Raw genomic sequence first — 22490 nt, forward strand, 5'->3', positions numbered from 1 at the left:
TAAAGTCACTACAGTATGACAATACATTATTATTATTATTATTATTATTAAATATTACATAATAGATAACCCATAGAAAAAAAATTTGAGATGCCTGCATCTCACACTATATTATAAAAAGCTCATAAATAGCATCCTAAATAGGTTAAAAAACAAACAAAAACAAAACAACAGTAGAAAAATATTAATTGTTCCACAACATTTTCTTGTCATTTAGCTCATTGAGTAGATCGACACTTAGCAGGCACTGTGGATGTAAACAGTCTCAAAGGGAGTAAAGGTCACAGGAGGCAGTGCCTCTGCACAGTGCATCAGTACGGCACATTTTTAAAGGCTACGTGTAAAATGTGACATAGAAGAACGTGCGATAGACTTACATTCTGTTTTACAGCTGAATAGATTCATCTAGAACTCAACATCTCGTTTTAACTGACTTCTGAAATTCCTATTAATTTTATTTGTTTGATGCTAACATCAGCTCGGCCACAATGACAATGCTAACATACTGAGGCTAAGCAGATGTTTACCATGTTTACCATTCTAGTATGGCATGTTACCATGCTAAAGTAGCACAAAACAGTACGAAACTCATTTAAATTTTGACCTGGTGGTGGTGCCAGATAAAAAACCAGAGGATCACCAAAGTTTTTACAAGTCATCCTGAAGGCAACATGAATGTCTTTACCAAGTTTCACAGCAATCAGCCTGTCATTTGTTGAAATATTTCACCAGAAATGTGAAAACTTTGACTTGTGGGAGGTGCTACAAGAAAAGTCAAGGGATCACTAAAGTCATGCAAATGTATCCACTGGGCTCCATGAATATCTGCACCAAACTTGATGGTAATACATTCAAAAGCTGTTGAGATATTTCAGTCTGAACCAAAGTGGTGGAGCATCTAACTTATGTTGCCTTGTCTATCATTCCTCTCTGGGTAGAAACCATAACATTTACAGTGGTTTTGTGGGAAGTCGTTTGCAGTCGCTTGGGTGCTGAAGATGGAGGCTTAATGTCTAGGGCAGTGAGACAGTCTCTGGAGAAGCAACAAAATTCTCTTTGACCAGTCACAAAACACTTGTAAGCGTTTGGAGATCTCTACAGAGTACTGGAGCACATCGAAGGCCGTGGAGGCGACAGGGAGGGAGGGGGATGGAGACTGAGGAACCTCTTCTTCCATCTGAGGACAGAAAGAATAACTAAAGTTTAGAGGTTAAGGCAGCAGCTCAGACGTCATATAAATCAGATTAATTTATCTTTAACTGCATAGCTTGAACCACTTGAACTAAATGAGAAATTCGAATTCAAATTGACCTACTTTATGTTTTTAACTATAGATGGTGCTTGCTAAATTTAAAGTTTTGGCCTAATTTGCAAGAGTCTGCATTTATATCTCAGGCTTTTCACAATTTAGTGTTCTGCCAGAAGGTTTTCCCTTTTCATTTAATTTTGATCCTAAATTTTGCTTATTTCTAGTTCAGCTATTTCATGTCATTTTCAATGTTTTCATTTTCTGTCTGACATGCAAAGTTAAAAAAAAAAAAAAAATCAAAAGATCGTCCATTTCCTAAGTTAACTTTACATTTGCAAATGACTGTTTTTCTTTTTTTGAAATCACTGGTTGTGACCTGAACTTGAATAAATATAATGTATGACACTTTCTCTATTAATTTTAAAATAAATGTATTAAGTAAAATCATTGTCCAAATAATCCATGTAAATGCAGAAATCCATACTGGCGTCCTCACCTGTGACAGAGATGCATTAACAAGGTTGGACAGCTGCAGGAGGTGAGAGCTGGCGTCCTCTGCTGACTGGGAGGACAAACTGAAGTTTTCTTTGGCTGTTTTCAACCATTCAACATGCAGCCTGAAGGACTGACTGAACTCGAACAGCTGGGAGAGTGACTCATTCACCTGTGGAGACATTAAACAGACAGTTAGAGAGGAAATATAAATGTACCCTTGATTTAAATTCTCCTCTGACATACACAGCCTCTCCACTGTAAGAAGGCTTACCTTCAGTGAGTTAAAATGGGCCGCAGTGTGCTGCATTTTAGGAAGACTGTCCAATCTGTTTTCCACACCCTCAAAGAGATCATCATCATCTGTCTGTTGATGAGAAACGAAGATTGCTTTAAAAACAAAATATTTCCAAGATATAAGTACAATTTTAAACACATTTAACGACACACAGGTGATAAAGTTCCACCTTTAATCTGTAATTCAGATGAACAAACCAACCCAGCCTAGAATAAATGTTGGCAATGTATGTTTATGCAAACCACTGATATGATATTACATTTGTACATTATTATGTAGCAGATACATTGAAACGTCCCTTTTCTTTAAGTTTCAATAACACTGTGGTTAATGCGAGGTTTTGGCATGAAAACCACTTGGTTACAGTTGGGAAAAGATCATGTTCAGGGTTAGAAAGAAAAAGCAATGGATCACTAAATATCACCCATGTTTGGTGGCTAAGCAGCTTCTGGAAACGTAGCAATTACTCACTAAAAAACCTTGTTATTTGTTAGTCTTGAACCTGAGCCTGCGCCTCGGCAGGTGTCTCACCTTGGTGCCACACCACCCACCATCCCCTCCACCTCCCAATGACAAAGTCAGCTCATATATATATGTATGAAATGTACAAATGTAACATATGCCAACATTTTCTTCTAGCAACTTGGCTAGAGAAGAGATTTAAATATTGATCATACAGCTCATCCTGGCAGCATGCAGTAAAATCTTACCAAGTCGTGGAGTTTTTTCGGTAAACTCGTCAGCTTGTCCACCTGATGGATCATTGACCTGAACATGCCACAGAGTGGAGAACTGTGGGTGGGACGAGATGATGAATGGACAAACAGCTCAGCCAATAGCAGCAGGTGGAGGAGACAAGAGGTGGAGTCATGAATCACTGAAAAGACAAGAAAAAATGTATAAAAGACTGTTAGTGGCATGTTTCTGTGTTTTGTCTATTTTCATATCTTTCTTGACCTTTCTTGGCCACTGTAGTTCTGAGGGTTTTTCCTCTGCATAATTAGTGCTAATGGTAAACAGTCTGCATTTGAAAACATTTGCCGGCCATTCAGCTTGTAGCACCTCATTATTTCACCAGAGGCTGACACAGCAGAACAACATTCAGCAGTAGTTGCTCACTGTGTTTACAGCTGCACTCACAACTACACAGACGGTCACAACAGGTGGCCGCTGGGCTGCATTTGCTTTGCAGCGGGGAGTGTAGCAGCTCACACGTTTTCCCCCCTCACTGATCTGGTGCGGGTGTGTGTGAGTCAGTCAGAAAACCACAAAGTTGCACGGAAACAAGTATTTATTTCCAACCTAAATCTAGAAGACATGCACAAGATTAATATGAGGGCAGCTGTATCCTGTTTTTGTGAATCTGTATCTGCTATAACAGCAGGGAAATCGGGTTGGTTTTAAATATAATCTAAGACACCTGCCTGAGTAGTGGTTATTTAAAGGAGAACATTTAAAACAATGAGGTGAAACCAAGACAAGAAAGCTGATATTTATCCAGAATTCAAAAGTTCATATAACCTAAATCATAGGTGCTCAAAGTGCACCCTGCAGGCCAGCGGTAGCCATCAGAAACATCATGTGCAGTCCCTGAATGTGACATGAAATGCAGCATTATAATAAATTATCTAGTCCATTTCAACACTTTTAATTTCAATATTTTGCATTTAATACAATACCTGGCTTCTAAGAGACTGTATTGAAACGGTAAACTTTCTGGGAAAATGGAAGTCTACTTTGAAAGACAATGCATGTAACAGGCGGAACTTGACAAGGCGTCCCAGAATGTCAACAGCCAATGACAGATATGATAGCTCACAAAAATGTAGGCATAGTAAGCTGTTCAGTGATGGAGAGTTTGTGAGTGACTGCTTGAACGTGTCCTGAAACACAGACTTTATATAAAGATGGATGACATCACAGCTCCCCAAAAGTGAAGCCGAAATATTTCGATTTCCTAAATAAAATGTCTTTCATGTCAGAATCACAGTCATCTCAGTGTGTTGCATTCTGTTATCCACACATTTAAAATTCCAATATGAGCAGCAGTTTTGAGATGAAAGATTTGCGGTGAGAATAAAGGCTTAATGACCTAAATAGGTCAGGCACTGAATTACTGTTACTGCATTATCAGTGGCTGAATGTGTGTGGGTGTTAGAGTAGGAAAGAAACAGATTTCTGCAGACTGATCGTTTGTATTTCTGGGACACAAATGAAAGATGTCTGCAGTCCTGTGGAATAATCTTATCAGAAAAAAACATTGGCATTAGTTGCGTCTTCAAACGGCTCAAAATGATCTACAGCTAATGTTTTTACATCAAGTCTAAGGATGGGAATTAATAAGACTTTGATTATAACAACATGTCATTATCAATTCTGTTTATCTGCTTGAGCCTTTATTGATTGCGTTATTCCTGATCAATTTTCTGTGTGGGGAAGATGACTACATAGTTTATCAGTGTCAATACAACTGTTGTATTATTTCTGTCTGATTTCTGCACATAGTGTAGTTGAAATAAAAAAAAAAATTACTGAATGCATTCTCATGTAGATTTTCCTAATCAAAAAAAAAAAAAATCTTTATGCTTAGTACTGGACATGCTGCTCAGTTGGGAAGCGTTGGCATATAGAATGTCAAGTACATAGCCCTCCTGAAACTTAAGCCCTTTTTTGTAGACATATGTTTCAGCATATTACTGGTGTTTCCACCCTTAATTGAAATGATCATTTTACAATCATTACAAACGAAATGAACCCATGCTTTGAAAAGTCTCTTCCTCTCCACTGTGACTCCTCCTTGCTGCAAGTTTGCTTGAAACATGCTAGTATTGATAAAGGGAAATGATAAGCTCGGAGGTTTAGTATTCCAGGGCATCGGACAATTTGGTACCAGTTCTCAACTGAATCCAGTTCTCGTTTCCCATCCCAAACCAACTCTGCCGAGAAAGTCCAGGATGAATGGATGGGTTTATAATCGTGTTTCTTACCATCTGATAAGTATTTTCCACTCTATTTTGAGCTCCGTTTTGGTCTCCACCACCTCCTTAGATAATATTTGGCACTTAAGCTGCAAATGCTGCACTATGTTCACCTATTAGCTTGTTGCTAACTGTTTGTCTGTCTGATTGGTTTTAAAGCTTTTTCACTGAAAACAGTTTCCAGCTGCTGCTGAGGTTAATGTAGCAGAAGTTGCAGGCTGTAAAACCGAAACAATGAGCAGAGTGACGCTCAACGGCCCTGTAAAACTGTGGGGTACTTCAGATTCCACTGATGATTCTGCATATGGTTATCACTAAGAGCAACACTATTCACATTTCATAATCATTTGACCTATTGTTGACAAAAACACTTTGATAATTTAAGCTGTATTCATATAGTTAAACTTAATTACAACTGTCTTGAAGTCCTCAAACTTCAGTGGCACTAACAGGGCACTGGCATTAGCTATTTTCTATCATTTCCTACTTACTGAGAAAGTAATTCTTAAATCTATTCTTTGTATCCAGACAGATGCACTTGTTTTTCATCTGGCCACACTAATTTTAAGATATCTGTGAGTTCTTAGAGATTTGAAATTTTTACTTGTTTGAAAAAATACTGGCAGGTGAAACGTTCTTGTTTTGTTGGCAGATAATTTCACTCATCTTAAATAATATTTCCCCCAATTTCTTGCTTTTTTTCCTCTCTTGTTTTGTAAAGCTGCCCTTTTCCAGTATTGGCAAGAATGTGGAAGCACCAATGTTTTCTTTGTAAGCTCTTATGAATAAATGGGCCTCTGTTGTTTGAATACCTCACCCTGTGTATAATAAATGCGTGGAAAAGAATCACCAAGCTGTCAGCTCTTTCAGTCAATCTGAGGATGAATAATCCCCACAAATCCTCTGTGCTTTGTTTTGTCTTGGTCTCTTAAGCTATCTTAATCAGTGATGATCTCCATTCAAGGAAATAAAACTTCAATCAAGAAGGTTCATGTCTGTAAATCTCTCCACTGCTTTATGCAACTTCAGAAATCCCATAACCCTGAGCAACAAAGAAATGAACTGTGCCTTAGTGTTAGATCAGGGTGAAGGAATGAGAGGTATGCTGTGGGTTTTTTTTTTTCCCAGCCTGCTCTGGGCCTCCTGTTGGAAAAGGAGAGGGGAGCTGGCGGAGCAGTCTGACTCAGATTAATCTATGTGATGATGTCACCCGACAGACGCCTCAGGCTGCACTCTTTAGAGGGAAAACATCCACTTTGTCATGAGTGTCTGACACAGTGCACTTTAAACACTTTTACTATCACTCAGACACTAAGTGCAGTAACTGTAAGGTCAAATGTCACTGTGGGGAAAATCAGGTCCAGTGAAAGACACTGTTCCTGGTACAAAAGATACAGTTAACTTTGGAAGTTTTCATGCAGATTTATCTGTTTGATACAGTTGTTGATTTTGTTTTGATGACCTATAAAATGTTTCTAATTGTGCCTTAAAATAGCTACATGAAAAAGTTTATAATTGACACTATTTGATTATCAGAAATGTCTGGTTTTAAGTGTGTGCTTACACTGAATCAATTTTAACTTTGACGTAGATGTATGGAGGATGGAAGCTGGAATAACAGGACTTCCTGGATGAAGTGATCTAGTATCTCAGTGGGACCTCCCTGGTTAAATTAAGGATAATTAAGTAAAATGAAATACAAACATGAAAAATTCATTGTGATTAAAGTTAAAGGCATGTCTACTGGCTGTTTAAAAAACTCACTTTACCAGCTGAGTGCCTTTTATGGGAACTATCAACACTAGAAAAATCTTCTGTTTACATTAGCAGTAACTTAACTGCAGCTCTGACACAGTTTAATGGAGTGTAAACAGGAAACAGTGAGGCTGTTATCATTCAGATAAAATTACAAAAAGCAACGCTGGATTACACAAATGCATCTTTTTCTGGGAATCTCTTGTGATGTTAAACTAATTTTAAGCCAGTGTGGGAATGGCGGACCCCGTCACTTATTATGAAAACTAATATACAAAAAAGTAATCACAGGATGTGGATATATTGAATGGCTTTTGCTGAAAAAAAAAAAAATTCTGACAAATAGAAATAAATAAAATAAAACTGGGTACAGTTTTATAAAAATCTTCAGGATTGTGACATAAATGTGTTTTTTTTTACTTGTTTATTCCGGGTCAGTGTCATTGCAGCTGCAGCCTGTTCCAGCATTAACTCAGCAGGGAAACAGGAAACGTAAACAGCTGCAAATTAATCTTTCATGAATTAAAAAGCATGTCTGGATCTCATTCCTAGACCTGAAAGATGGCACTGTCTTGTCTACACAGACAAAAATAAATATTGTATCATATATGTCTCACTGTGAGTCAGACATTGACCTCCAGCTAAAATTGACAAAGTCTAGTCTGTTTGACAGCATTTCACAGCAGACAGTTGTGGTGATTTCAGGTAACACCTGGAAATGAGACCTACCACTTCTCCTGGATTCTGTCATGAAAACATGAAAAACGGCCTCCAAAGAGGAGCAGCGTTTAAAGACTGAACATGTACTTATAATCCCATTCTAACCCTGAATGACAACAAACAGATGTTCACTTTCAGCTCTCTGCCAAAACAGCCCACTGAGTATCAGTTATTGCACAACCCGAGAAGAGGTCAGATCAGGTCATTTTCAGTCAGCACAAACAAGAAATTTGGATTAGCTTCACAAGGCTATTGGAAATTTACTGAAGAAAACATCAGCAAAAACCCTCTGTCATAGTAGGAAAACATCCCCTGGCAGTGTAGTGTACAGTCATGTACTTGGCCGAGCAAACAGCTGTGACAGCATTACAGCTCAGCGCAGAACTGCTTAAGAAGCAGAGTGAATTGGCCGTCTTTTGATGTATTTAGCAGGTCATTTCATCAGCGCACGCTCACTCACACACGAAACATCAACACACGCATGCAGCGTCTCACACACTTCCACAGTTTCCGTTCCAGTTCGTGTCAGTCAAGATACAGCGCAGAAACACTGGAGTTGCCTGTGTTTTATGTCTGACACAGTGAACGCCTCATTTCCTCAGCCAGGCTGTTTTACTCTAAAGAACTTCTGGTGAACTTCTGACAGGATGTGAATGGCATCTGGCAGGAAGTGCCCTATCAACTTCCTCCGAAACCAACGAATAAACCCACAAAGTGTTCACTTTCAAAGAACTGACAGACTACGTGTGTGATGTTTGACTTTTAAATGAGCATCACTGAGGTGAAGAAACATGTTTTTTAAAGAATAAAACAACAACCCAAAACAACTTTTTTCAGCTGAAAATGGATGTATATGGGTATTTAGAAGGGTAGTTGATGAATATAGGTCCAAATCTTTACATTGTAGTACAGAGAATTTTATTTGAAATTTATTTAAAATCCCAAACCATGTTATTCCAAAATGCCCCATGAGACCAAAAGCCCATTTCTCCGACAGCCCATTATCTCAAAAACAAACAGCAAATGCTCGGAAGTCCTCTTTCTCCAAACATACGCACTCCCCATAGTTAGACAACCCAGTTGCTCAAAACAATGTTCACCATGTACATTTCTGTAAACTATGAATATGTTATGTTTGTCAACAATGCTGTGATAAATGTGTGGTTAGCTTTAGGCACAGAAACCACCTGGTTATGGTTAGGAAAAGATCTGGCCTAAATGCCACTGAGAATGGGAATATTGAGCCATTATGCCGCCTCACCATGATGTATAGGGTACGATCATGGAATGGGGGGACAGAGAGGTCTTGTCTTAAAGCTGCCACGGGAGGAAGAAAAAGCACTGAAATGGTGTGTGTATAAACAGGACGACCAGCAGGATGGGTTCATGGGCAGGATGGGAATGACATTTTGACAACATGTTATGCATATGACTCACTGTGGGAGATTTAGAAAGTAGCAGTTAGCAGCAGCTGTAAATGTCCGCAAATTGGAGGAACAATGAGAATCAGAAGCTCCTTACCCTTTGAGCAGAAGATGAGATCAGCCACCATAGAACAGAGAAGGTAGATGATTGTTATTGTCATGTTTTGCCATTGTTATTGTTTATAAAGCGCTGCTGATGCAAATGTTTTATGCCATAATAGAGGCCAACACTGTTGTGTTAGGTACATGTCATGCCCGTCACACTTCTTTTGATTCTATGATGCCAGCATGCTGTCTATAATCACACACTGGAGCGGCATGATGCCATAGTTGTTTGGTTCTGTGTAAAAATGCAAAGGAAGTATAAAGACTTTTTTTTTATTTGTTTTTGTAATTTTCTCTGGCAACAACTAGAGAAAAGACATCTGTGAATCCTCATATTAGATGATCGGGTCATGTTTTGGTATGTTGGCAAGAACAGTGATTATATAGCCTATAATCTGATAATAACTGCAGCAGGCTGCATGCACTGTCATGAAGACTCCCTGTCCAAAGTGCTGAGAGAGAACTGAAACTATGAAACCATTGTCTTTTTCAAAACGGCTAATTGTTTAGTTCCTAGGTATTATTTTCAGACAACACAGTGTATGAATGATGTGCTTTGCTGTGTATCTACAAGCTGTTTCTTTATCCACCAACAGCTTCATAGTATGAAGGATCTGTTTCAGGAAATAGTCATTAATAACAATAACAGATATGAAACATCTGCTTAAAGAACTATGACCTTCCAAACTGTGTCTGTGTAACTGCTGCATACAGTTGCACATATCGCAGTTTCCTCTTACATCATCAAAATTGACACAGGCAGTGTGACATCAACCAGGAAGTGGAGATGTCCTGTCAGCTGCAGTACCGCAGCTGGCCACTGGGGTGAACTGTCATCAGCACTGACTCTGATACATCCATGATCCATCCTCATACAGTGAGTGTGCAAATTACATTACATGACTGATGATGTGCATGATGACATCATTGTCTGCCAACCTGACTCATGATTTCACCTCTCTCAGACACACACACATACTTAGTGTTTAATGGCTGCTGTTGTTGTTACGAGTCAGCAGGTTTTAGTAATTAGTTAGTAATCAACTAGTTGTCTTTCACTTGTTATGCAATGTCAGAGTCAGACACCACAGTGAGGGTGTGACAGAAGACCACCTTTACTGCCCAGTAAAACACAAATGATTCCAGCTTCACTTTCATTCATAAAACCGTGTTAACACACACACAACCAATCATCACTTGTCACTCCCTGCTACTATCTAATCATCACGCACATCACGCAAATCATGACGCTCTGATTGGTCGGGGTCTCAGCCAAGTCACAGCAAGATTTTATGACACTGTGAGCTCCTATCTGACACAGTTACTATCAGAAATACTATGCAGTCCCGGCATGACTGGCACTTTCTCATCCCAACTTGTCAAATATCACTGCTTGGTCATCTACGCATCAAAATATGACATGCTAGGAACTCTCCTACATCAAGTTTGGATGTTCAAGGACAGTGTGTCAATTTACACTTGTTACATGCATTGGGACATTCAAAATACAAGTCCCTTTTCACTGGAAAAGTACAGTTTTTGCTTGTTACATATAGACAGTCCTTTTAAAATTCAACTTGCAGCATAGGTAAAACACCTCGTACTTAGGTTTATCTCATTAGGTTTAAGCAACAAAAGCGCGTGGTTAGGTTTAGAGGAAAATATCATGGTTTGTTTTACATTATGTGACGCCTTGTGACATATGTCACTAGCATAGCATGCTACACATACTATCACACATTGTTATTAAAAAAACTGCACAGACTTTTGGTTTCACATGGGAAAAGAACAGCGGGCTCATGGGTGAAAGTCTGGAGTTTGTTTGACCCATCCATACGGCCTTTCTCACTCTTTATAATACAATAGTTGTCGGTGGCGTAAAGGGTGCCTCTGCGTGTTGGTGAGTGACGCCTAGATTCCCTAACAAAATGGTGGCATTTGATGAGTTGGGAATGCGTGAGCTGGTATGACACTACTTGTTTCTGGAATTACATGATCATTAATTTTTAAAATGAAACAAATGCAACAATAAAGCTGAACACTTAAGCAGTAAGTACAATAAGTGTGATGCAGCTGGACTCAATCATGATGTTGACAAGTTCAAACTGCTCAGGGAAACCCCCCAAAACACACACATGGACGCAGAGAGAGACACACACACACAACCAGCCAATCACAGCCCAGCCTCACACCAAAGACTTTGTATACTTTCAATAAAGCTCAATCACATTTGAACTTTTTTAAACTGCTGCTAACACTGTGTTTCAGCCACAAAAGGTCACAGAGCTCCTAACTTCATTCATTCATTCATTCATTGTCTCACTCACAAACTCTCACTCAAACTCACTCAGGCTAAAAGTAAAAGTAAAGACCACGTGCACTGAAGCCCCCCTCCTCCACACAAACACACACAGACACTCGCCCTCTAAAAAGAATCACAAACAAACTTACATTTCATCTTTTCTGCTGCTGCTGTAGTAAACAAACCTCCTCCTGAGTCCAATGTGTGTACTGTAAGTGTGTGTGTGTGTTTGTGTGGACAAAATGTAAAAGTTCCCTTTTATAGCATAGCAGCATGACACATCACCTGAGTCATCAGCCATCGTCGCCATTCGAGCATCAACGCCCACGCTGGACAGCCTAACCCCCCCCTCTCCTCCCCTCCCCTCCCCTCCTCTCCTCTCCTCTCACCCCTCTCATCTGAAAAGGCTTCAAATTTCTTTGTTTGCTGAAGTGATTCTGAATGAAGTCTATCATAAATAAAATGAAGCAGCAGAATCAGAAAATACCAAATTGAGCAATTCTCCCTCTGCCCCCCTCCCTCCCTCTGCATCCTGATGTCATCACCTCACTTTCTTCTTTTGTTTAACTTTTTTTGTCTCTTGTTCACACATTAAATCAAATTAGACGTCAGAAAGTGAATAAAATTAAAACCTAACAAGGCAGAGAGTGACGAGAAGAAGAAGAGATAATTCATTCATTTGACAAATTGAGTTTTGGACTCTAAGACCACTCTTATGTCATTTCCAAATTTCTGTTTCTGTACGTTTTTTGAGAGGAAACACAAAATGATGAAACTGAAGGAAAGAGGGAAGCGTGAAGCGTGCGGATGAAATGACGACAGCACAGCCCATTAATGATAAATGCTGGAAAGATGATAAACTAAAGTAAACAAAGACATCCTTCCTCATGTCACAGTCGGGAGAAGTACGCTCAACCACAGTGAATGTGCTCTTGAACCCCAGCTGCTCCACCAGTTACAAGTCTGTGGTCATACTGGGCAGCTCCCAGTGTGGCTTCCTGCCAGGAATGAAATTAATAAAAACAAATGGCCTGGATAACAGGAACTAAAACTCTACAAGTTGTAAATGTGGTTTAATAACATCACTCTCTTCCGTTTCTGACACCTTTACTGCGTATTTGCTCTTGTGGAATTTCTAGAGTTTCAAAGTAAAGTAATTTTCAAAGAAATGTTCTTTCCTGGCTCAACAATATTTGTGCCAACTGCATTAATTATTAATCTTTATTCTCAGGAAATTGAGGTTATACTTGTGAAATTCTGGTTTTTATGTGATGCATCTTCAGGATCACGTCAGTTCCCCTCAGTGAAAGTCATACCTGTAACACGATAAGTGAAACTTTCTGTTTCAGTCATATGTCTGTTTTAGTTGGATTGTGGATGACTTAAAGCAGCTATAATCAAAATTTTTATTCTAACAACGTATCAAATGACAATGTCGCTCGGAGTGATGAAGCTGCAGAGAATGATCAGCTGAATCTGCAGCTCCTCTCGGCTTTATTGAGCTTTGTAATGATTTTGAGCTCATTGTTTAGCTGTCAGCCCACGTCACTGTTCTGGTTCACTCTCATTGCTCTCATAGTGTCATTTTTGACCATATCAGGCAGCTATTTGCAGAGAAAGTGAGAAGAGAAACAGAGCTATAAGATAGGGAAAACTGGTTATTGCAGGTTTAAACATGTTGGTTCTTGCGGTGTGTGAGGTTTGCTGGTTTAAAACAAAGTTCCACTTCCACCTGGAAGTTTCCTCCAACTCTATCAGGTTATTAGTCCTAAAAGCCCGGTGCGTAGGATTGTGGTGGATATGGTGGCAAAAATGGAACATAACATAATAGTATGTTTTCTTTAGTTTATAATCATATGAAAGATAAGAGTGGTTGTTTTTGTTATACCTTAAAATGAGCTGTTTATATCTACATAGTGAGCAGGTCCTCGTCGATGGAGTCTGCCATTTGCATTGTCATGTTTCTACTATAGCTGAGAACAAACAAATTAAACACTGGCTCTATAGCCATTTGCATTTTTGGGTTTTCATGAGGGCCACCATAGTTAGATGCCCCTCTATGACAAGCAGCAGTGGGGAGAAAAGAAAATGATGTGGATCTGCTTTATTCAGTGTTTTTACTGGGTTAAATCACCAGGTCCATTTGTTTAGAGAGTAAAATATTATTTGGCACATGGTAAAAACCTCTTGAACATCTGGATCTTAAGTTATCCGAGAAAAAAGGTGGGCATAGGTGAGCAGGTGCTAGGTTAGTTGCCCATGCTTTATTTCGTGTTTTTACCGGTTTAAATCACTGGGTGTGTTTGTTTTGGAGAGGAGGACACCTCTGCAGATAATTCAACCCCTGGTAAAAACCTCCTGAACATCTAGATCAGAAATAGGAAGAGCACGTATTAAGTTATCAAAGAAAAAGGTGGCGTTGGGCGAGCAGCCCGCCTGCGACAAGGCCAAACAACGTAGAAAAAACATTGATTCATGACATGAAGCTGGACTGTTTGTTTTGGAGACATGGAGACCTGAATAATTCAGCCCCTGTTAGAAACCCACTGGACAGTGAAATTTTAACCAGGAGAAGTTTCAGCTGGTTGCAGTCTGCAGTCCTCACCGCTATAGTCCACTGAATATCTCTTAATCTTTCCTAAATTGCCGCACATGAATGAAAACAACCAATCAGAGCCAAGGAGTGTATAGCGCAGCTGTCAATCATTTCAATCACTGCTTCATATACTGTGATCAAACTGTCAAACTTGGCAGCGCTGATCAAATACCTGTCAAGATTCTGTTACTGCATTTCCTATTTCTTGCCTCAGATGTTTTTTAGAAACATATTTTAGTGCACTGTTTACCTGTAAAATGAAAGTCTGCGCCACCGTGTTGGAAACAGAGCCAAAAATTCTCATTTAACAAACCCAGTGTCACTCCCAACAATCAACGATGTTGTAATAACAGCATAGTGTGCTAATATGTTTAGCATACTATGCTAGTGACATATGTCACGTGACATTATATTATGTTAGTAAGAAACATAAATATTTGAAACCAAACTATTATGTTTTTTCCAAACATAACCATGTTCTTTTGTTGACTAAACAGGCAGTAAACCTAGAAAATTAAGTTGCCACCGGCAACTAGCATAATATAAAGTGCTAGAAAATCTCTGTTGGGGGATGGGAGGGCAGGTGGACAGAACAAACACTTGACTTTTACCTGGGAGCCAACTGTCCATCTCCTGTGTAAAACCAAAAGTCAGTGGGGTCATTTCAATAAAAACGTAGTAACGTATTTTAGATAGTGGATGTCACGTGACATGACATTACATTAGTAACAACCCTACTTATTTTAAGCCAAACCCTGATTTTTTTTTCTTCTAAACCAACCACATGCTTTTGTTGCATAAACCTAAGGAAGTAAACCTAAACAAACAATTCTAAGTTTACTTAAAAAAAAGCCCACTGTATGCATTTACAGCCCATTCTCACTCCCAACTCATCAAATACCGCTGCTTTGCCAATAATTTTAGCATCAGACAACAATGTAAAGAGGCACCTTTTGGGGGCATTATGATACAACCAGGTGGTGGCTGTTTCTGAACAAAACTCATCAAATACCGCTGCTTTGTCTGTGGATCTTGGCTTCAGACACCCACACATAAAGACACTCTTTGCAGAGGTATAATATGCCCTGAGCAGTGGTATATCAGAAACATATTTTAGTGTGCTGTTTTGCTGTAAAATGAGAAAGTCTGTGACCTAACTGCCAAGTTGGAAACAGTTGAGCCAAAAACTAAGCACCGCCCACTGTCCAGACCAGAGACTCTCATTTAATCAACCTGGTCTCACTCCCAATTCATCAAACACCCGTCAGCATTTGTTGACAGCCCTGGACACTACTGTAGTATAAAGAGTGAGAAAGTCTCTATGGGCTGGGTGGACGTGGAGGTGGATGGAACAAACAAACTTTGGACCCTCACCCAGGAGCCCGCTGTTTGTTCTTTACTCCGTGAAACCAAAAGTCAAACAGGTTATTTTAATGATAACATAGTGCGCTAGTATGTGTAACATACCACAGTAGTAATGTATTAACCCTAATTATTTAAAGCCAAACCACGATGTTTTTTTCTAAACCTTTGTTGATGTGGTGGGCCACTGACTAACCGCCAGTATTTGACAGGTTGGAGTGATAATGTGTTGATTTAACAGCTAAACAGCCTGCCAATAAACATAATAAACTGGCAGCTGAGTATATGTTTATCCATTACTACATTTATTGCTTTGCCAGATACATTTAGGAAGAAAAGTAATTGCTGTCTAGACTTTGTGAATTGGCATCATTTTTTTTCCAATCCAGAAACTGTGATCTCTGTAAACTCCACAGAAGTGGATTTATCCGAATGGTAGCAAAGTTTAACCAAATGATCAGAAAACTGGTTTGATTCCATTTCTCTTATGTGAATAAGTTGGACACATCCAGATAAACAGCTGGAGCTAATTCTCCAGTTGCGTGCCATTAAACTATTGCAGAAGATTTTATTTATTTTACTGTCACATAAACAGTGCTGTCATAGTTCCCAGAGCGTCATCACTCTCTCCATCCCCTTAGTCCATACAGAATTTGGTAAAAAGGCCTTCCCTTACTCTGCCTCCTCAATCTGGAACACTCTACAGCAGGAACTGAAGCTGCCCACTGCGTGCCCCTGAGGGGATTTTAAACTTCTTTTAAGAAACTGGAGAGAGAGTCTGTGGGGTCTGTTCTTGTTTGGCACTTTTTCACATATCGTTAGGATCTGAGCACGTGCCAGGGACCCAAGGCTATTCAGTGAAGACTGGGACACGGTCTTTGTCCCCATGGGAGCTATGGGGTGTGACACATGCCCAATGTAACTGGAGCTTCTAGCGTTCTTGGTTGTGCTCATCCAAATGCACAGTTGTATATGGTCTTCTATCGAGGGCCTTTTTGATGATTGAAGAATTGTTATATTTTTGGTGTAAAATATATTCTGACTCAAGACTGATTTCAGATGCTTCAGATGATAGTGCACCAGCTATCAAGCCTTTCGGTAACTACAGACCAGATTTTACTGTCTATGCGTGTTCCCCAAAAATGCACTATTACTCTGAAACCTCTCTTCTATTTAACCGCCTTGCAGGGACCTATTGTTTTTGTATAGAAAAGGGCTTATGATGCATAAATTTTACAAAAATTGGCACAAACATCAAAACTGGTGAAACTTGTAAAGCTCTGCAGTATTGGGCTCAGGCGTAGTCGGCAGGTTCCATAGTGCCTCCAAAGAAATGGAGAGTCTCAGTTGAAGCAAAGTTGCTCTGATATTCATGAAATTTGGTGCACACATTCCTCTCATTATTTCGGACACACCTCTCCTTGGGTTTTTATTAGCTCCGCCTACCTGGAAGTCAGCCATACATAATGTGACAATGTGACATGACGCAGGCTGTTGACATGCACCTACAAAAAGTAATGCACCACAATACATACATATCACATGTAATCATGAGCCAGTCATTTGTGTATATCCCAAGTAATAGGGAGGGCTGAAAACATGAGACCAGTGAGTTCATGGAAGTAAGACAGAAGTAGCATAAAGACCAAAAGTTTGTGTAATAAGGAAGGTTATTGTAGTGGATGGGCCAAACAACACAGGACTTTCTCCCAGTGGACTGATGCTCAGCACCGTGTGAAACCAAATAAACTTTTAGTTATTTTAAGGTAACTTTACATTAAGTACATAATTATATTTGTCAGGTGCTAAGTTATTAGAGATGCAAAATGTTGTATGAGGATACATTGTGTGATGAAATGATGTTAGTACATAACTTGAAATAACTAATGATGACCTTTGGTTTCACACAGGACACAAACCCCAGACTCCTGGGTTGAAGTCCTGTGCTTGTTTAATCCATTCACTCAGCGGTATTGTGGTGGTGGTGGTGGTGGGGGTGGGGTGGGGGGGGTGGGGGTGATTACACAGGGCCCCAGTTGCAGGGGGGTCTGAACTTTGTTTAAAAAATAGTGGAGGCTCTCTGAGATCATTCTCACTCTTTAAAAGTAAAATGTTTTAGTCTGAAAAGTCTGAGTAGGGCTGGTGGATGAGTCCAACAACCACTGACTTTCACCCTGGAAGCTAGTGTTGGCTTCCTGCATGGATGTAAGGCTAAATCCTGTTATTTTTTTCCAGACCTAACCACATGCTTCTGTTGCCTAAACTCACCAGCGTGTGTGTGCTGGCTAAACATAACCATGTGTGTTTGTTGTAGAAGGAAAAAAATGTCAGTTTGTGTTGTACCCATGTGATGCATTTCCTTTGAAAACCAAGGTGTATTCTGAAAAGACACAATGTTGAAGGCAGTTGATGGGGAGTCCCAGAACACCAACTGCAGATGCACACAGGCTACCTTGCACGTCAAATGTAGACATGGAAAGTCCATGACCAAGCGACGATATCAGGTCAGAATTTGGTGCTGCGCCCCTTCATTCTTTACTCCAACCTTTTTTTAAACAGGGACGCTCTTTATACTGTCACCTGACTCCCTCCTTTGCTCCCGATAGTCTGCAGTGCATAGGTCACATTATCACAGCCTCCTAGCTCAGGTTATTGAATTGCAGTGTGTTACTTTTTATAGGTAAAAGTACTAACAGTGAATGAGAAGAGGCTGGGTAGGAAAACTACAGAAAATGCATTTGCACTATGTCAGTCAACAGTTTAAACGTTTCCTTGTAATGCTGATAAAATTTTTAATCCAGGTGGTATTTTTTCCTGTATTTCTTTTGCCACTGGAAAATTTATTGTCTGAATGGAAATTTTCCGGAACAGGGCAGAGTATGAGCAGGTTCAACTTCAGTTTAACAAGTCACAACTTACTCAGACTGTTAAGTCACTGCGGGTGAAAGTGTCAGCGAAAAAAAAACAAAATTGCAGCATCATTACGTTACTCACTTTGTACAGTGAACGTTTGGTGCTCTGGCTTGAGTCAAAGCTGCATCGTCAGTGAGTTCAAATTGCATCTGAGGAATGACGTTGCAGAGTTTCCAAGAAGCTACTAGTTTCCTGCTTCTTATGAAATGTTTGTGATAGTTAAATACCCGCCCACTACGATACAGAGTACTTGATACATGAGAGCTGCATCCTCAAATCCTCAAACCTCCCCAACCCCCTCTTTCTTCTAAATGTATATATTACTGTCACTAGATCACAGATGGTGTTTGGCATCAAATGCTGAACTTTGTGCCAGTGAAAGTGATGCATGGAAACATACGTCATAACGGCTGCAGGGCTGACTCGCTCGCCCTCCTTTTGTCATCAAACATAATGCCATATGGGGTAATGGAGAGGCTGTGTGTATGTGTGTGTTAGGAGGGGTTTAGAGGGGACTTGTCCTCAATAGTGGTTTTCACAGGCCTGCTGATCATTTCCCCAGCCACCCACGTTCCGGATATCTTCTACTTTTTTTTATCGTTTTTTTCTCTCTGTCTTTTCTGACCTCTGTTGAATGGAGGAATGTGAGGAATGCAGCAGTGAATGGGCGAGCGGGGGAGGCAGCATGTAAATGACTGACGGATGCAGGTTTTTCCTTTTTTTTTGGCTCACTAACTCTGATACAAGCTCACAGACAGTTTGAAAAAAAAATTGCTGGTGTTAATTATTACAGTTTTTACTGGCAACAACGGAGCAGAAAAATAAGGTCATTAACACATGACATGATGTAAGCCAACACCTGAACTAAAACCTTCAGCAATGGCATGAAAAGACACGTTTTGGTATGTGGCCCTTGGACTCTGTGGCTCTATTTTTAGGGATCAAACTTTGCCACACAATAAACTGCCACCAATTTAGCCACATTAGGCAGGAATTCAGCGTAACAGCCAGACAACAGATCTCCCCATAGACAATAACTGAAGCGTGAAATCAAAGCAAACACTGAAGGAACCAACATGCTTCCTGTGGAATTTCTTGGGGATGTGGGAGTTTGGCGTTCTGTCTGAGACCCCGATATGACTCTGATCTCATTCTGGGTTCTGTTCCAGGGGGTTTATATCATCATATATGGACAGTTATGCTATATAGCTGTTACTTTTTCCAACCAAGACCAAAGTATGTTATGTTTTCACCTGCTGTCTGCGTCTGCCTGTTAACACACTGGCTCAAAAAGTTACAGATTTGGCTCATCTGTTATCTTTGTTGACGGGTTGTTGATGGGTTATTATGGTCTTGGACACACATCTGGGGATTGATGTAAAAAATAGCTCATAAAGTTGCTGTCAAAGGATGCCAGGAGCAACATGTGGCAGGTGATGGATGCTGCTACAAATGTGTTTTGTCATGCCTGACTGTCACCTGTTACCACAGAAACAAACAAATCTGGGCTTAAAAGAAGCAAACAGGCTGGTGTGAAAAAAACAGAGCCTGAAAAAAAAGATATAACAATATATATTGGGATACATAATTAAATATAGACGAAATATTTAGATAGAAGTTATTTTTGCAATGTTCCAAATCAACACCAAAGTTCAGAAAAACTAATTACATAACAACATTTAAGTCAGGAAAAGTAGAAATGAAAGTAACACCTGTGCATTTGGCAAGCATCACAGTGACCCATGAATATAATGAACCTAACTGCCAGAATAAATATTGTATGTTTCTGCAAACCATGGTTATGTTACATTTGTACACTGTTATGTAGCAGTGTTGTGGTTAAGTTGTGGCTATATTTAGGCACAAACACTGGGTTATGATTAGGAAAAGATAATATTTTGACTTGAAATTCCCAGATCTATCAGTATAATCTCAGAAGGGAACGCAACTATGTCTAGCTAAAAAACAAACACTTTTTGTGATACCATTTCAGCAGTAGCCTACACAGAGCAAAGACGCTACTAAAAACACTGCTGTGGTCGCTGATGGTACCCAGTCAAGCCAACTAGTCATCAGAAACGGGTTGCCACAGGGGTCTATCCTCGGTCCATTGTTGTTCACGTTATACATAAATAATATGGTTATTCCTAATCAATACTTCAACGTCCATTTTTTTGCTGATGATACTATTTTATATGCTTCGGGCTCCACTCCAGCCCAGGCTCTGAGTCATCTACAGTCTGCCTTTGATGATTTTCAACAATCACTCATTAATCACAGACTAGTTTTAAATGCAGAAAAGACCAAGTTCATGGTATTCTCTACCTCCACCAGTGACTCGGAATATCCTGCCATCAAAACTTTAAATGGCAGCCGTATTACTCAGGTTGAGTCCTACAAACATCTTGGAATTACACTTGACAGTTGACTAACATTCAAGACTCATAACAGTTGACTCAAAAATTAAAAACCAAACTAGGCTTCCTGTATAGAATTAAAGGCTGTCTGTCTTCTTTCCTGCCGTAATACTATTGTGCAGTCAACCTTCATGTCTGTTCTGGACTATGGTGACATTCTGTATTGTCATGCTGCTCCATCAACACTTGAGCAGTTAAACCCTGTGTATCACAGTGCATTATGGTTTATCACAAATGACGCATTTCGTACTCATCATTGTTCTCTGTATCACAGTTGGATGGACTTCCTTACAGACAAGAAGAAATATCCATCTCATGTTATTTATTTTTAAAGCTCTACTGTTAAAGCTACCAAACTACCTCACATCTCTTCTCTATTTTAAATCCATTAACTACAGTACACAATCCAGTAACTACCTAACATTAGATATCCCCTGCATGCGCACAAATGTTGGTAGATCTGATTTCAGGTACTATGCACCTTTTAAATGGAACGAGTTAAAATCGACCCTCAAACTTGAATCTCTTGTTCCTCTTGGAGTTTTTAAAGTTTCTCTATCCGATGTTTTTCATGATTCATGTAATTGTTTTTTATTAATTCCTTGTTGTGTTGTTCCTGCTTGTGTCTGTGTGTTTTTGTCGTTATGGATGTTGCTTTGTTCTCAGGTCACTCTTGAAAAAGAGATCTTGATCTCAATGAGACTGCCTGATTAAATAAAGATTAAATAAAACAAAATAAAAATAAAACACCCACATCTGGTGGCTAAAAAGCAGCTGAAAACCCAGTGATAACTTGTTAAAAAAACAATCACATTTCATGACACTAGTCCTGATGGAAACACAGCGGGGGCTCACACAGTGTGGGGTTGCTAAAAAACCCCAAACATGTTCGGTGGCTAAAAACACGCTGAAATGAAAGGATGACTTGCTAAAAATCAATCACTTTTTGTGGCACTATTCCCGACGGAAACACAGCGGCGGCTTACTAAAAAGCCGCAGGAAACGCAGCGATATCTTGCTAAAAAACAACCACTTTTCGTGGCACTGTCCCTGCTGAAAACACTGTGGAGTCACTAAAAAACACCCACATTTGGTGGTTAAAATGCAGCTGGAAACACAGTGGTGACTTGTTAAAAAATAACCGCACTTCGTGTACTATTCCTGGTGGGAACACAGTGTTGGGTCGCTAAAAAGCCCATGTTTGGTGGGTTAAAACACGCTGGAAACGCAGTGATAACTTGCTAAAAAATAATCACTTCTTGTGGCACCATCCCAGTGGGACACACAGCAAGCAGTGGTGAAAAACACCCACATTTGGTGGATAAAAATCTGCTAGAAACACAGTGGTGACTTGTTAAAAAGCAATCACTTATTGTGGCACTGTCCCATGTGGAAACACAGTGTTGGGTTGCTAAGAAACCTCACATTTGGTCGCTAAAAACATACTGGAAATGCAGCGATGTCTTTCTAAAAAACAACTAATTCTTGTGGCACTATCCCTTGTGGAAACACAGTGACAGGTCACTAAAAACACCAACGTTTGGTGGCTACAAAGCCGTTTAAAACATGGAAATGACTCACAAAACACAACTGGTTTGTTGTTTGTTGATCTCGAAATGTGGTTTGCAACTTGGCATCATGTTGATTTCTTTAACAGCCCAGTCGCCAACAGAAAATATTCATTGTACAGTTCTGCATTTCTATGTCTGACATATCATATAAGCATTTCTAAACTGATGTAGTATATGAGCTGACTTTGTCACCTGGAGGTGGAGGAGACTCTGGCGTGACATGTAGGTAAGATGTCCACCAAGCAGCTGCGAACTAATGTTCTGAGAGCAATAAAAAAGAAAAGCTTTCACTATTTCCACTGGGGATA

At 39.7% G+C, this 22490-nt stretch overlaps 1 protein-coding gene across 1 annotated transcript; it reads right to left on the bottom strand.

Moving 5' to 3' along the window:
- Nucleotides 1–31: 31 nt before the first annotated feature.
- On the bottom strand, nucleotides 32–11541 carry LOC125904455 (uncharacterized). The gene is made up of 5 exons (XM_049601852.1): nucleotides 11473–11541; nucleotides 2750–2916; nucleotides 2016–2108; nucleotides 1746–1913; nucleotides 32–1177 (listed from the first exon to the last, which is right to left on the bottom strand). The coding sequence occupies exons 1-5, from the start codon at nucleotides 11477–11479 to the stop codon at nucleotides 1007–1009; spliced, it is 606 nt and encodes a 201-aa protein (XP_049457809.1). The 5' UTR covers nucleotides 11480–11541; the 3' UTR covers nucleotides 32–1006.
- Between the last annotated feature and the right edge of the window lie 10949 nt (nucleotides 11542–22490).

This window comes from Epinephelus fuscoguttatus, linkage group LG17 (assembly GCF_011397635.1).
Source record: "Epinephelus fuscoguttatus linkage group LG17, E.fuscoguttatus.final_Chr_v1".
Lineage (NCBI taxonomy): Eukaryota > Metazoa > Chordata > Actinopteri > Perciformes > Serranidae > Epinephelus > Epinephelus fuscoguttatus.

Coding starts and splice junctions, on each gene's coding strand:
- LOC125904455 (XM_049601852.1), bottom strand. Junction 1,914..2,015: donor CCCATTTTAACTCACTGAAG/GTAAGCCTTCTT, acceptor ATGTCTCCACAG/GTGAATGAGTCACTCTCCCA. Junction 1,178..1,745: donor TTAATGCATCTCTGTCACAG/GTGAGGACGCCA, acceptor TTCTGTCCTCAG/ATGGAAGAAGAGGTTCCTCA.